We start from the raw sequence: 12,381 nt of genomic DNA, 5'->3' as shown, positions 1-12,381 counted from the left end.
GGTCTAACCCACTGTTGCAAGCAATGCTCTCTCACTGATCGCCTGTCCACGATCAAGAGCTCGGCAGACATAATGGCAGGCAAAATAACAGGAGTGATCACAGTACGGGTCACGTGAACACTGGCAGGAATGTCGGCCAATGGCCTGACCTTGTCTGCGCCAAACACAAACTGCTCTGGCCACATTATGCAAATCAATCTCTGCCCAGATACACCAGCACAAGGAATAATCGTGTGTATGTATGTGTCTGGGTGTGCATTTGGCTGTATCTGTTTATTTGTGTGTGTGTGTGTGTGTGTGTCTGTGCACGAGAAACAGTCGATGAGGGGGTATTTGAAAGGCATACCTGATAAGGTGATGTTCCTAGATTCATTTGTGCTTGGGCATAAGGATTAAGAGGACGGAAGCTGAAGATAGAAGACAATTGAACCCTGTTTAAAGCTTTTCCCTCTCTCCCCCCTTTCTCTCTCCCTCTCTTTTAATTTGTACATGTGTCATGTCCTCCTTCCCACCCCTCTCTCCCTATTCAAGAAGCTCGAGTCATTAGCGGCTCAGGTGGTCGGCTCAAGGTTAAAGAGAAAGTCAGTGAGGAAAGATAAAGGCTACGGCTATAAGACAATAATGGAAAAGTCAAATTAAAAATCACTGCTAAGTTGGTTCTGGGGCGAAAAATAGAGATGATGGCTCCATTAATGAGGGGAATATGGCTGCCGCTTTCCACGAATCTTTCTCTGATCTGCCCTTTTGAAATTCATGCATCACTCTGGCGTAAAACCGGCGAATGAAGGCCTGAGTTTAAGAGGAAATGTGGCGGGGCAAAGGAGAAGGTCAGGTTTCGAGCGAGAGGAAAACTGATGTGTGTGGATTTGCACTTAACTGGTCTCAGGTAAAGCTGACATGGCAATGGCTGCCCATACTGACTTGAGAGTGTCGGCAGTAATCGTTTGACACCGCCCTGCTCCTACTCATCATTATCACTTAAGAGAACTTATATTCACCATTTCAATCTTTCAATTCTAAGACACGAAAGCTAAAAGACGTGTTAATTAAGGTGGATTAGATCAGAACGAGGGAGGAGACAAACCACAAATATAAATGGAAGAAATTGTAATGCTCAATACAGTGACAATAAATTTTCACCTTTTTAAAGAATCAAAAATCATTGTTTTAAATGAGTTTGTTTACTCTAGGACAGGGGTTTTCAAACTGGGTCCAGGGGCCCAAAAGTTCAGAGAAAAATGCTAAAAAAGAAAAAAGAAATAACATCATCATAAAAAAAATTAAGTAAACACAATAAATACACTACTGTTAAAAACTTTGGGGTCAGCACTTTATTTAAAGAAATTAATACTTTTATTCAGCAAAGATTTATTAAACTGCTAAAAAAAAAAAAGTCACAGTAAAGATATTTAGACTGTATTTCTATTTAAAAAATAAATGCTGTTCTATTGAACTTTATTTCAAGAATCCTAAAAGAAAAATATTAATGGTTTCCACAAAATTAAGTTACACAGCTGTTTTCAGCATTAATGGAAGCTAATTTTATTATTTGACAGAGTAGAGTACATACAAAGTCAATGCAAAGATGTGAATCGCCACAAATCCGTGCCGGGCGACACAAATTGGGCAACGCAATTGCCGCGAATGTGAGATATTCACCTCAAATGTGTCTTCCGCTTAAGTCGACCAATTTTAACTCGAGCAGGAAATTCGCATGAAGTATTGTCGCACAAGACAATCAGTGCAGAGCTTATTGACACGTCCGGTTGTATCAGAAAATACAAATAGTATTGTAGACATCTGCGGGCACCCTGAAATTTATGACAACTTCTTATTCATACAGACCGGACAAAAAAAGGAGATAGCTTGGAGAAAAGTAAGCAAGGAAGTTGAACAACCTGGGATGTGAAGAAAATATGCATCTGCTACTTGATTCTAGCTATGAGTTGTTGTTGTCGTGTTGATGAAGATACTCCTCATAGCACAATGTTTTTGTTCGCGCAAGTGACATAAAAAAATCCCGTGAGTAATCTAGAGCGAGTAGCGTCATATGAATATTCATTTCGCTTTTAGTGTGCACACACCATTAAGCACCAAATCAGCATATTAGATTGATTTCTAAAGGATCATGTAACGCTTAAAACTGAAGTAATGGCTGGAAAATTCAGCCTTGTCAACATAGAAGTAAACCAAGATTGAAAATTGACTTGTTTTCAGGGGCTAGAAGAGAGAATCTATAAACCCAACAATCCACTGGTACCTTCCAACTTCAACCAGCTCCAATTTCTGATGTCAAACCACAACAGGTCAGAAGTCACGTCAGAACTTCCATGCAAAATGGATGTCATGGGACACTCAAGTGACAGTGGGCTAGTTAATTTTAGCCCGAGAATGGCAGGCAGAAGAGCTTCTGCTGTTTGGAGCCTTTGGAGCCTCTGACTCCGGCGACCCATCCGAATGACCTCACTGCTGAAGTGGCACACCGGAGTAGGGCACGAGGTGCAGAAGTGTGACCTGTAGGAGGTTAATACATGCTCGTACTTCATACTGAGAGGGTGAGCCCATTTAGGGTAATTTCACAAGAGTGCACTAGCCAGAGCTACTTCAGTGTTAAGAAGTGGCCAGCGAAAGTAGGGCCGCACTGTTCATTAACATGCCTGCCGCGGTGAAGCACCTGCCACAGTCGTTTGATGGAGCGCTTCTGCATGGCCCCCTCGGCTTCCCCAGCCTCCATAGCTCGATTACACTTTGGATAACTTCACTGGCCTTGGAATAATTTATTTCTGCTAATTCCGCCTCTTTCGGGTCCCGCCATGCTGGGCACGAGAACCCCATGCTGTCGCTGGCCCCCCATCTCACTGCTTTCCCTGCAAAAATGTAAAGAAAACGCCCAGGCAGGGAAATTAAATGTCACCATAAATAATCCCTCCTACTGTACAGGCCCTGCGGGATCAGGCACTGGCTCTTCTCCATGTTCCCGGGCAGCAGAAGACAGCACTAAGTGATCTTTGGCTCTGTTGCGGCACCCCTCTGAGATTTTCACTCAACACTTTATTCCGAATTAACCAATCACAATCGAGATCAGCAAAAAAACAACCCAAGCTGTTTTATTACTCCCTTATTTTCACATGCTTGTTGTACTATGATGTAATAATCACGCTCTATGTAAATGACAGCGATATGAATGTTCTCACCACTGGCACATAATGATGATCGCGTGTGTCGTACAGCCTCCCCCGAGACCAACCTACATCCTTTTTATGGTAGTCATTCTCATAAAATGAAGAGCCATTCCTATGCATGGTGAGGAAATGAATTAAGCTTGTTCTCATCATGGTGGAAATAAAGGCAGTAGGTTGCATAGGTTTATATATTTGTTCTTCACATGCAAGAAGCAACAAAGAAATCATATATCATAGAAATCATATAAGAAATATTATATATATATATATATATATATATATATATATATATAGTATTATTATTTTTTTTTTACATCTCTTGTCGATGCAAATAATGGAGTCCCAATAAGTTCCTGCCATGTCCTGGAATTTAATGATACGGTGTCCCACTTCAGAATCCAGCTTCTGGTCGGAAGAGAATCCACCACATGGGAATAGAATGATATAATGATAATCAGTTTACACAGCAGACACACATATTCTCATTTTAATGGCCTACTCTCCTGGAAAAGACTCGTTAATCGGAGCATATATAGATTTATAGCCATACTTGTGTTTAAAAAAATAACAACCCAAAAAATACATACTATGATTATTGATTCTATTTGATTTTGGAAAAACGATAGAAGCAGATGATGATGATGAACCCTCGCCGTGCGAGTATATGTGTGTCCGTCTTGCACAGTGTTGGTGTATTTGTGTCTAATGAGTGGTTTAGTGCGAGAGCTAGTTAGCACGGGGGAGTGTTTGGGCAGAATCGAACGGGCTGATTTAAGGTACGGAGGTCAAAGGCCAGCCCAATTACGTCCTTGGCGAGGGCGCCTCCTGGCTCTTTGATTCTGCACTTCTAAAGGGGCAAGGGAGGGGCAGGGGTCTGTGGCAGCCGCATTATGGGGGTGTTAATTGGAGCATGTTGTTTTAGACAGCCAAGCCATCAGGGCAGGCCACAACACCACCACCGGTCTAATTGCAGAGGCAAAGGCCTTCATGTTCCCTCACAACTGTAAGCTTTTACATGTGCCTGTACATTGCAAGCACACGCTGTAGTCCATCAATGTAAAACAGCGATTCTGAGTTGTGCTTAAGTCAGTACAGCCTGTCGCAAGAAAGGAGCATTAAAAAGTTCACATTATATTTTGAATAATCCCGGCTTTGTTAAGGCATGTTGTGTAAAATCTAAATCTGTGTGACAAAGGGAAGACAGGATCTATTCAAACTGCTCATTTGCAAGCCTGTCACCCAAGCCACAGCTCTCTGTAATGTTTAATTACAGACTAAACAGAGACAGGCTTACAATCAGTCAACTCTACTCAAATAAAGCCATCCTGCAAGGTGCAGGAAGCCTGTTTCTGCCTCAGAATAATGCAAATGTTGACTTCATTTCTCATAACTGTAACTTTATATCTCATATTGTGACACTATATATACGATTTTACATTCACAGTTACGACTATTCCTCACAATGTGACTTTATATGTGTCTTTACACACAGAAGTATGACTATTTTTCTCTGTGACTTTATATCTCAGAAATGTCATTTCATATCTCACAAATATGACTTTAAATCTCAAAATTGCAACTTTATTTCATACAATGTGACATAATTGGTCACAATTGCTATTTATTTCTTATAATTTTGATTTTATACACAGTTACAACATTTCTCCCAATGTGATTTCATGTCTCAGAATTGACTATTTCTTGTAATCGAGACTTTGTTTCTTATATGACTTTATATCTTACAATTACAAATAATTTCTCATAACTATTACTTTATTTCACAACTGCAATCATTTTTGCTCTCAACATCTCACAATTTGACTTTCTCACATTTGCAGTTTTTTTAATCTCACAATAAGCCTTCATGTGTGTTTTTACACAATCTCAATGTGACTTTATCTCATAATTGTGATATTAATCTATAAATGGCAACATTATTCCTTACAATGTGATGTAACATCTCACGATTTATTTCTCATAAATTTATTTCTCTTTATACTTACAATTAATGTGACTTTATATCTCACAACTGGGACTTTATTTCTTACCATTTTTACTTTATATCTCATAATTACAAATTATTAGTCACAGTTGCAACTTTGTTCTCACAATTGTGATTATTTTGTCTAATTAGGACTCATAATTATTACTGTATATTATCTTGCAATTACAAATTATTTCTCTGATTTAATTTCTCAGAATGGTCAATGTTTCTCAAAATATGATTTAATTTCTCAGAATATAGACTTTTTCTTACATTGACATAATATCTCATCATTTTTACTTTTCCACAATATGACTTAATATCTGACATTTGCGACTTCATATCTCACAATATTTCTTATTATTTCAAACTTTTATACAGTTTCTTTTTTATTACCTTTTCATTTTTTATTCTTAGGTAAAACAGGCTTCCATAAGTTTTGTGTGCTGCAGAAATACAACATTCAGACACATTCAGTAATTCAATGAAAAGACAACTGATATTATCACTGTACAGTATATGATCTTAAAAATCATCCTTCAGCTTATTTCAGTTCAATAGACTTCAAAAGATACCACTGACATTATAACCATCAGATACGTCAACTCAACCCAAATGGTTGTCCGCGTATCTACCTCTCTGCCCTCTTCAGTGTAAGAGTGATTTTTGTGTTGTTGCTGATTATTGCTCTCTTCTGCTCGTCAACACAAAGTAATTTGCGCGAGATGAGGTATTGAGCGGTTAAATTGTGCCGCCGGCACGTTTAGCCTGTCATAAAGCATGTCTTCTTTATTGGGGTGGCTCTCCAGGCCAACACTGTCCACTGCTCTATAATCCAGTGCTAAGAGCTCCCTCCTGGGCCTCCATACAGCAAAAAAAACGCCTCTGATCAATGCTTGTCACAAGACTACATGGTACAGAAGGACTGCTGGGAATTTCAGATATGCTCAGGTGCTTTTTGAATATGAGCTACATTCCCTGGCTACAACTTACCCACACACTCCACTGTATCTTTAATCAACTGGTCAGAAAAAAATGTTTGGTATTGATTGCAGATAAGTCCTGAGTCAGCGCTCATTTTTATGTGTGAGCGTTATGACAGGACGGGGATGAGAGGTGCCCTAACTAGCAAATAAAGAGGTTTGGAGACAAAGTACCTCATTGGAATTACAGATACATATCAGAGCGGCGCAAGTGCAGAAACAGATCCACAGATGTCTAAATTAATTGATCGCATTATAAAAACTTTCCCTCTGAGAGTAATCAGTCAGAGCTACTGATAATGGGGCCTGGTGCCATTGGCCTTGTGTGTTTATTCATAGTGATATGTTACTATGCCTTTGCACTGAGTGCCTGAAGCTGGAAAGATGGATGAGGCTTCTGCTACCACAGGCACTGTATGAGCCATTGTGGACAGTATATTGCAAATCTCTCTCTCTCTCTCACTCTCATTACACTTCATCTTTTTCAGATCTTGGAGCATTCACTGAAGTGATGTCTACAATTATGTTGCCTGCTCAACAAAAACGTAATAAGATATATTTATACATACTTTAATGTTCTTCACAGATGCTTTTTTACCCAAGCGAACTAAAAGAGAAAGGTTATGATAATTAAAAAAGGAACAAAAAAAACTAAAACAAAAAGATGTACAATACAGTATATACTACCTATACTCTTATGTGTTGTATGTTATGCAATTTCTTATATCTACTATTAAAATTCTATAAAAAAAAATAAAAAAAACTATCAAAAGTCATTGTAAGGAAAAAAGTCTAAATTATGAGAAAATAAATCATATTTTGAGAAATAACAAAATTCTGAGAAATGTAATTATATTTTGAGAAATAATGTGTAAATGCAAGATATAAAGTAATAATAGCTAGAAATGAAGCCCTAATTAAACAAAATAATTACAGTTGTAAGATATAAAGTTACATTGAGAGAAACAGCCTTAATTGTGAGTATAAATTGTGTATAAACTGTATAAGCGTGATAAATAATTTATAAAGTCCCAATTATGAGATATAAAGTCACATTGGGAGAAATAGTTGTAATTGTGAGTATAAAGACAAATAGATCTATGAGAAATAAATCGTGAGATAGTATGTCACATTGTCATAAGGAAGAAAGTCAACATTTTTACAGAATTGTAAAGTGCTTGTAATAAAAATCATTTATTTTGGTGAATTTGTTCTGTACTAGAATTTAATTGAAACTGAATACTTCTGCTTTACCTAAATTAATTCGCAAGGCAAAAATTATACTTTTTTACAAAAGTTAAGTGAGAAAATCTAATCTGTAACTTGACTTCTTCAATCAATTTCAAAAAGGAAGTAAAAAATAAAGTAAATTTCAAATGGAAACTTGTTTGTAAACTTTTACTTTAATATATTTTTGACTTGTAATTGAATAAAAAATTCTACAAGAGATCATCATTTACTCACCCTCATTATGTTCCAAACCTTTATGACTTTCCTTCTTCTGTGGAACATAAAAGAAGATATTTTAAGAACAGTGAGGTCCAAATACCATTGAAGTACATTGACTTTCATTGTATAGACAAAAAAAACCTGGAGAGATTCTTCAAAATATCTACCCCTTTGTGTTCAGCAGAAGAAAGAAATTCATGCAGGTTTGGGAACTCCGAGGACCTGTATAGGAAAAGCAATCTTGTCCCTTATGTACACACACAACTGAATGACAAAGACTTTATAGTTTTGAACTTGATCCTTCTGCTACAGGTAGTCAGTGCAGAAAAGTCAGTGAATGTCAAAACCTCTAGAAGTATACATATAAATGCATTAGACAGAGCATAAAAGTGTAAGGGTTTGACTTTCCTTGGATTCCACAAAGTTTAGGAGCCAGAGTAGTGGTACGTAGGCCCAGCCATGCACCGGATGACAGTCCTGGCTGATCAGTTATAAAGCAGAACAGAAGAGGATGTCCTACTGGGACACTGATAATGAGGGTTCAGGATGTACCAAATGATTTGATACAATCAGTTACCCACAAAGAGCACAAGACTTGCATTTCAAACTCATTTTTACATTAATAAAGAGCTTGTCATTGTCTTGCCACAAACTTACAGCCATATTCAAGATAATCAAAACAATAAAACCATGCAGGAAAAAAGGCTTCCTTTACAATCAAATTACACACACACACACACACACACACAAAAAAAAATCTTAAAGAGATAGTTCACCCCAAATTTACTCAGCCTCAGGCCACTGGACCATTTGGGCCTGTAAACAGTGACTGATTTGTGCATATTGCTCTCCTGACTCAAATAAGATGACTTTTTCACTGGAGAAAACAATATTATGGATGGTCTAGAAACTGTTTGAGGTAAAAAAAAAATGTATTACAAACATGAAGCTTTTCACTTCACAATAAATTAACTGATGACCTGGAGTCGTGTGGATTATTGTGATTTTTTTATCAGCTGTTTAGACTTATTCTGACGGCACCGATTCATTGCAGAGGATCCATTAGTGAGCAACTGAAGTAATGCAAAATTTCTCCAAATCTGTTCTGATGAAGAAACAAACTCATCTACATCTTGGAGTAAATTTTCAGCAAATTTTTATTTTTGGGTGAACTTTTCCTTTAATATACAGTATCATGCTTACAAAAGTCACATGATTAATCCAAAATTACTTTCACAAGGCTGGCATTGTGCTAAACATCTCAGTTCTCAGACATCTGCTAAATCCATCTTAAAAAGCAGGTAGGTGAATCTCACAGTCCAAAAAGTGTCAGAGCTTAGTATAAATCAGTCTACGTCTGTGTCAAACAAAATACAACAACCCCACCGATCCCCGCAGCCCAGCGTCAGGGCCTTTCCACCCCCATGTTACGTGAAGCATGTAGCCTGATGGATGGTCCCCTTTCCAGGGTAGACACCATGATGAACACAATGCCTGGAGACAAACCATGCTCCCCTCTATAGGCCTCTGCTGCTCAGAGCCCCCGCTCCCTGCACATTTTCATTCATTCTGCTGCTTTTATTTATTCACACGCTCACGGCCTGTTTGTTTTTTTAAGCAAAACAAATTGAAAGGAATAAAAGCAAGCGTGAATTGCGGTTTTTATATTCCTCTTTGTGTCAAGAAGTTTGGCTCAGGGTTATGCATCATGCCACATAGGTTATGCATAAGATCTCGGCTGTAAAGTATGATTAAAAGTGCAAAAGGATACTCATAAAGATGTGCAGGGATAGAACAATGTTTCTTTCAGGTGAAAGGTGTAGAAAATTTCCAAAACTGTTAATGATATCCACATATGACAAACAAATGAATGCAAATTAAATGCACACTTGCTAGAGAACATCAATCTTGTTTCTGTACTTTATCAATTCATAAGTTATAGCTTTTGTGGCATAGCTATTGTGGAATATGCCTGAAGCCTTATAGGACAGGCACAAATAATTTTATTTTAGAAAAATTTAAAAAAGAAAACACAATTATCAGGAAAAACTGCTCATCCAACAAGCACAAAAATAATGTGATATTTTTAATAATAGAAAAAAAATTGTAAGAATGACAAGCACAAAGTTACGCTAATATTTAAAGAAATCTTTAAAAAGAAATTAATTAAAAACAAAGATATAGTGGCATATGTTATAATAGAAAAATATTCTATAGACTGATTATCCAACAAGCACAGGGATATAGTGATATTTTTAAAATTATAAAACAAGCATAAAGATACTATGAAAATTCACATTTTTTATATTATTAAAATATTTTAATGAACATATCTAACATTACAATGAAATGGTCAATATGAAGTCAATGTGAAGTCAACTCAACTTTATTATTGCTGAACCTTTTTTTAAATTTGCTTTTAAATGTAACTTTTATTTTACATAATTATAATAAAATATTGGCAATAAAGAATATTTGTAATATTATATAATTTATTATATTTATCAAATAATTTCATGAATTACACAAGGCATGTCTGCTAAATGGAATAGTTGAATAGAATAGTTGCATCTAAAACTTTCTGTCCACACCTGGTTCTATCCAAATATAGATACAGATAATTTGTCATTGCAACAGATGCAAAGACATACTCGTAATGGCTCAGTCATTGTTTGAGCATTAGGACAAAAGTTTCTTTCAGCACCACGGACAGCAACTACATGGTAAAATGGTTGGTAGATCCTTTTCCACCTGCTTATGTCAGCTGATCGACCCCACAAGTCTCTTAAACACCCACTTTAAGACTGGTATCGGTTCAATTACACTAGCTGGCTAATCACATACTAGGCTACACAAGGTGAAAGCGCTTTGAAGGTAGAATCTGAATCTAAACATCAAAGCTGTAGTCATTAAAATCAGGATGAAGGAAGAAGCTGCAGTATGTTTGAAAAGCTCTCCTTCCTCTTCATTAAGAAACAGATGGGAAAAAAACAACACAAGTGCAATCAAATGAAGTTTCTCGACTCGGCTTGTTCAGGGCCAACTGCTTCCGTCAGCAGGACAAGAGCACGTGAGCGTGCAAACAGGAGAGGAAGCGAGACAAATCCCCCGAGTGTAACTCAATAAAGGCGAAAGTGTCACATTGACAAATGAAGATGGGGAGATATTATTTATAGCTGAGACTATGTTAAACAGCCTGGGTTTGCTCTGTGTACTTTTACTCCGTTTGGAAAAAACGACCGGGTTAAATCTTCTTCTTGGCGGGCAGTGATAAATAAGGACGGAGGGAGTCACCGCCGGTCTGCCGGGCAGGCGGCAGGGATGTTGTTGATGCTCATTCATGTTTACCCTCAACCTCAGGCTGCTCCATCACTCCTCTTCCCCACCCTCCCTCCTCCCTATCTCCGCTGTGGCCCTGCGGAGGGAGGAATTGTGGGAAACAGCCAGTCGAGAAGCCTGACAGAGAGCACTGACTTTAATTTTGTCCAGAGGGGGATCAAGCCTCTCTCTCTTCTCCACCTATTCCTCGATCTCTTTCTCTCGCCCCCGGAACAAACAAATATTTGTCCTCATTATTAATTAAACAGCACGCCGAGAAGCACAAAGGTAAATTGACGACAAACCGTCCTCAAGCCCTGCACACAAACGGCCGTGCGCAAACACGGCGCCGAGTGGAGCTTGTGGAAAAACGACTTGCCGGTTGTGATTTACGAGGCCCGTTGCACGCAGACTCGGGCCTGCACCAGTAAGCTATTCATAAACAAAAGCAGCTAAATAATGAATGTCTCTCTGGCTGTGCGGCCTGCCCATGTGGCGGTTAAATGAATAGGAATTAGTGGGGAGGAGTGGAGTTGGGCCCTGTGTGATGTTGTTTATGTGTACGGGGATATTCATTTATCTCTCCCAGTGTTCGCTGCCATGTGGTGAGGGCTAGAGCACTGAGACTATAAAGTGTGTGCGTGTGCTTCCTGTTCGTTTTTGTCCTCTCTAACAGGCCACTTGTGGAGGTTATATGGTGCCAAAAGAGCGCATTTGTCTGCTCAAAATGTGCGATTTTAAAATGCACATACCAGAATAGCATGTAAAGATATTTGGCCCCAAAAGATCATCAAAGAGAGTTTGAATTAACATGATCTTGGTAACAATTTGCAATAAGGTTCTGTACATTAGCATTAGCTAATGCCATACATGTCTAACATGAAGAAGAAAAAAAGAACAATTATTGCATTTATTAATATTGGTTAATATTTACATTTACATACATTTTTTAGGATTTCAAATTGCATAAATTAACATAAGTATCATTACAATTTACAATAAATAATATAATATTTCTTAATTATCATTCAATTAGATAAATACATGCTATAAAAATAGCTGAACATTGATAGTTCCAGGGGACCCAGGACTTTTTGCTTTAATTTCTAATTTCTTTTAACTCAGTGTTTGTGTATGTGTGTACCTGGTATTCCCTACATTATGGGAACCAAATGTCCCCACAATGGTAGTAATACAAGCAATTTTTGACCTTGTAGGGCCATTTTCTTTTTGGTTCCCATGACAAAAACATCTTCGAAATCATACAGAATGTTACAAAAGGTTTTTTCAAAACGCTTATAAATCACACAGAATGGAGTATATCGAAAATCTGAAATAGCACAAAGTTTCCTGTAAGGGGTAGGGTTAGGTGTAGGGTTGGTGTAGGGCAATAGCACATATAAAAACCATTACGCCTATGGAATGTCCCCACTTTTCACGCGTGTGTGTGTGTGTGTGTGTGTGT

The 12,381-nt window shown here is 37.8% G+C and overlaps 1 protein-coding gene across 1 annotated transcript in view; it reads right to left on the bottom strand.

Annotated features, from left to right (window-relative positions):
- Window positions 1-2,380: 2,380 nt before the first annotated feature.
- LOC131528235 (uncharacterized) overlaps window positions 2,381-12,381 on the bottom strand; it is a 51,721-nt gene continuing 41,720 nt past the window's right edge. Inside the window, exons 3-7 of the mRNA XM_058757245.1 lie at window positions 7,766-7,820; window positions 7,614-7,650; window positions 3,497-3,587; window positions 2,658-2,867; window positions 2,381-2,514 (exon numbers count right to left, since the gene is read on the bottom strand). Of these exons, the coding sequence (XP_058613228.1) occupies window positions 2,381-2,514; window positions 2,658-2,867; window positions 3,497-3,587; window positions 7,614-7,650; window positions 7,766-7,820 (527 nt within the window). The remainder of the gene's footprint in view (window positions 2,515-2,657; window positions 2,868-3,496; window positions 3,588-7,613; window positions 7,651-7,765; window positions 7,821-12,381) is intronic.

Source organism: Onychostoma macrolepis, chromosome 02, assembly GCF_012432095.1.
Source record: "Onychostoma macrolepis isolate SWU-2019 chromosome 02, ASM1243209v1, whole genome shotgun sequence".
Lineage (NCBI taxonomy): Eukaryota > Metazoa > Chordata > Actinopteri > Cypriniformes > Cyprinidae > Onychostoma > Onychostoma macrolepis.
This window is presented reverse-complemented; position numbering and strand designations above follow the sequence as displayed.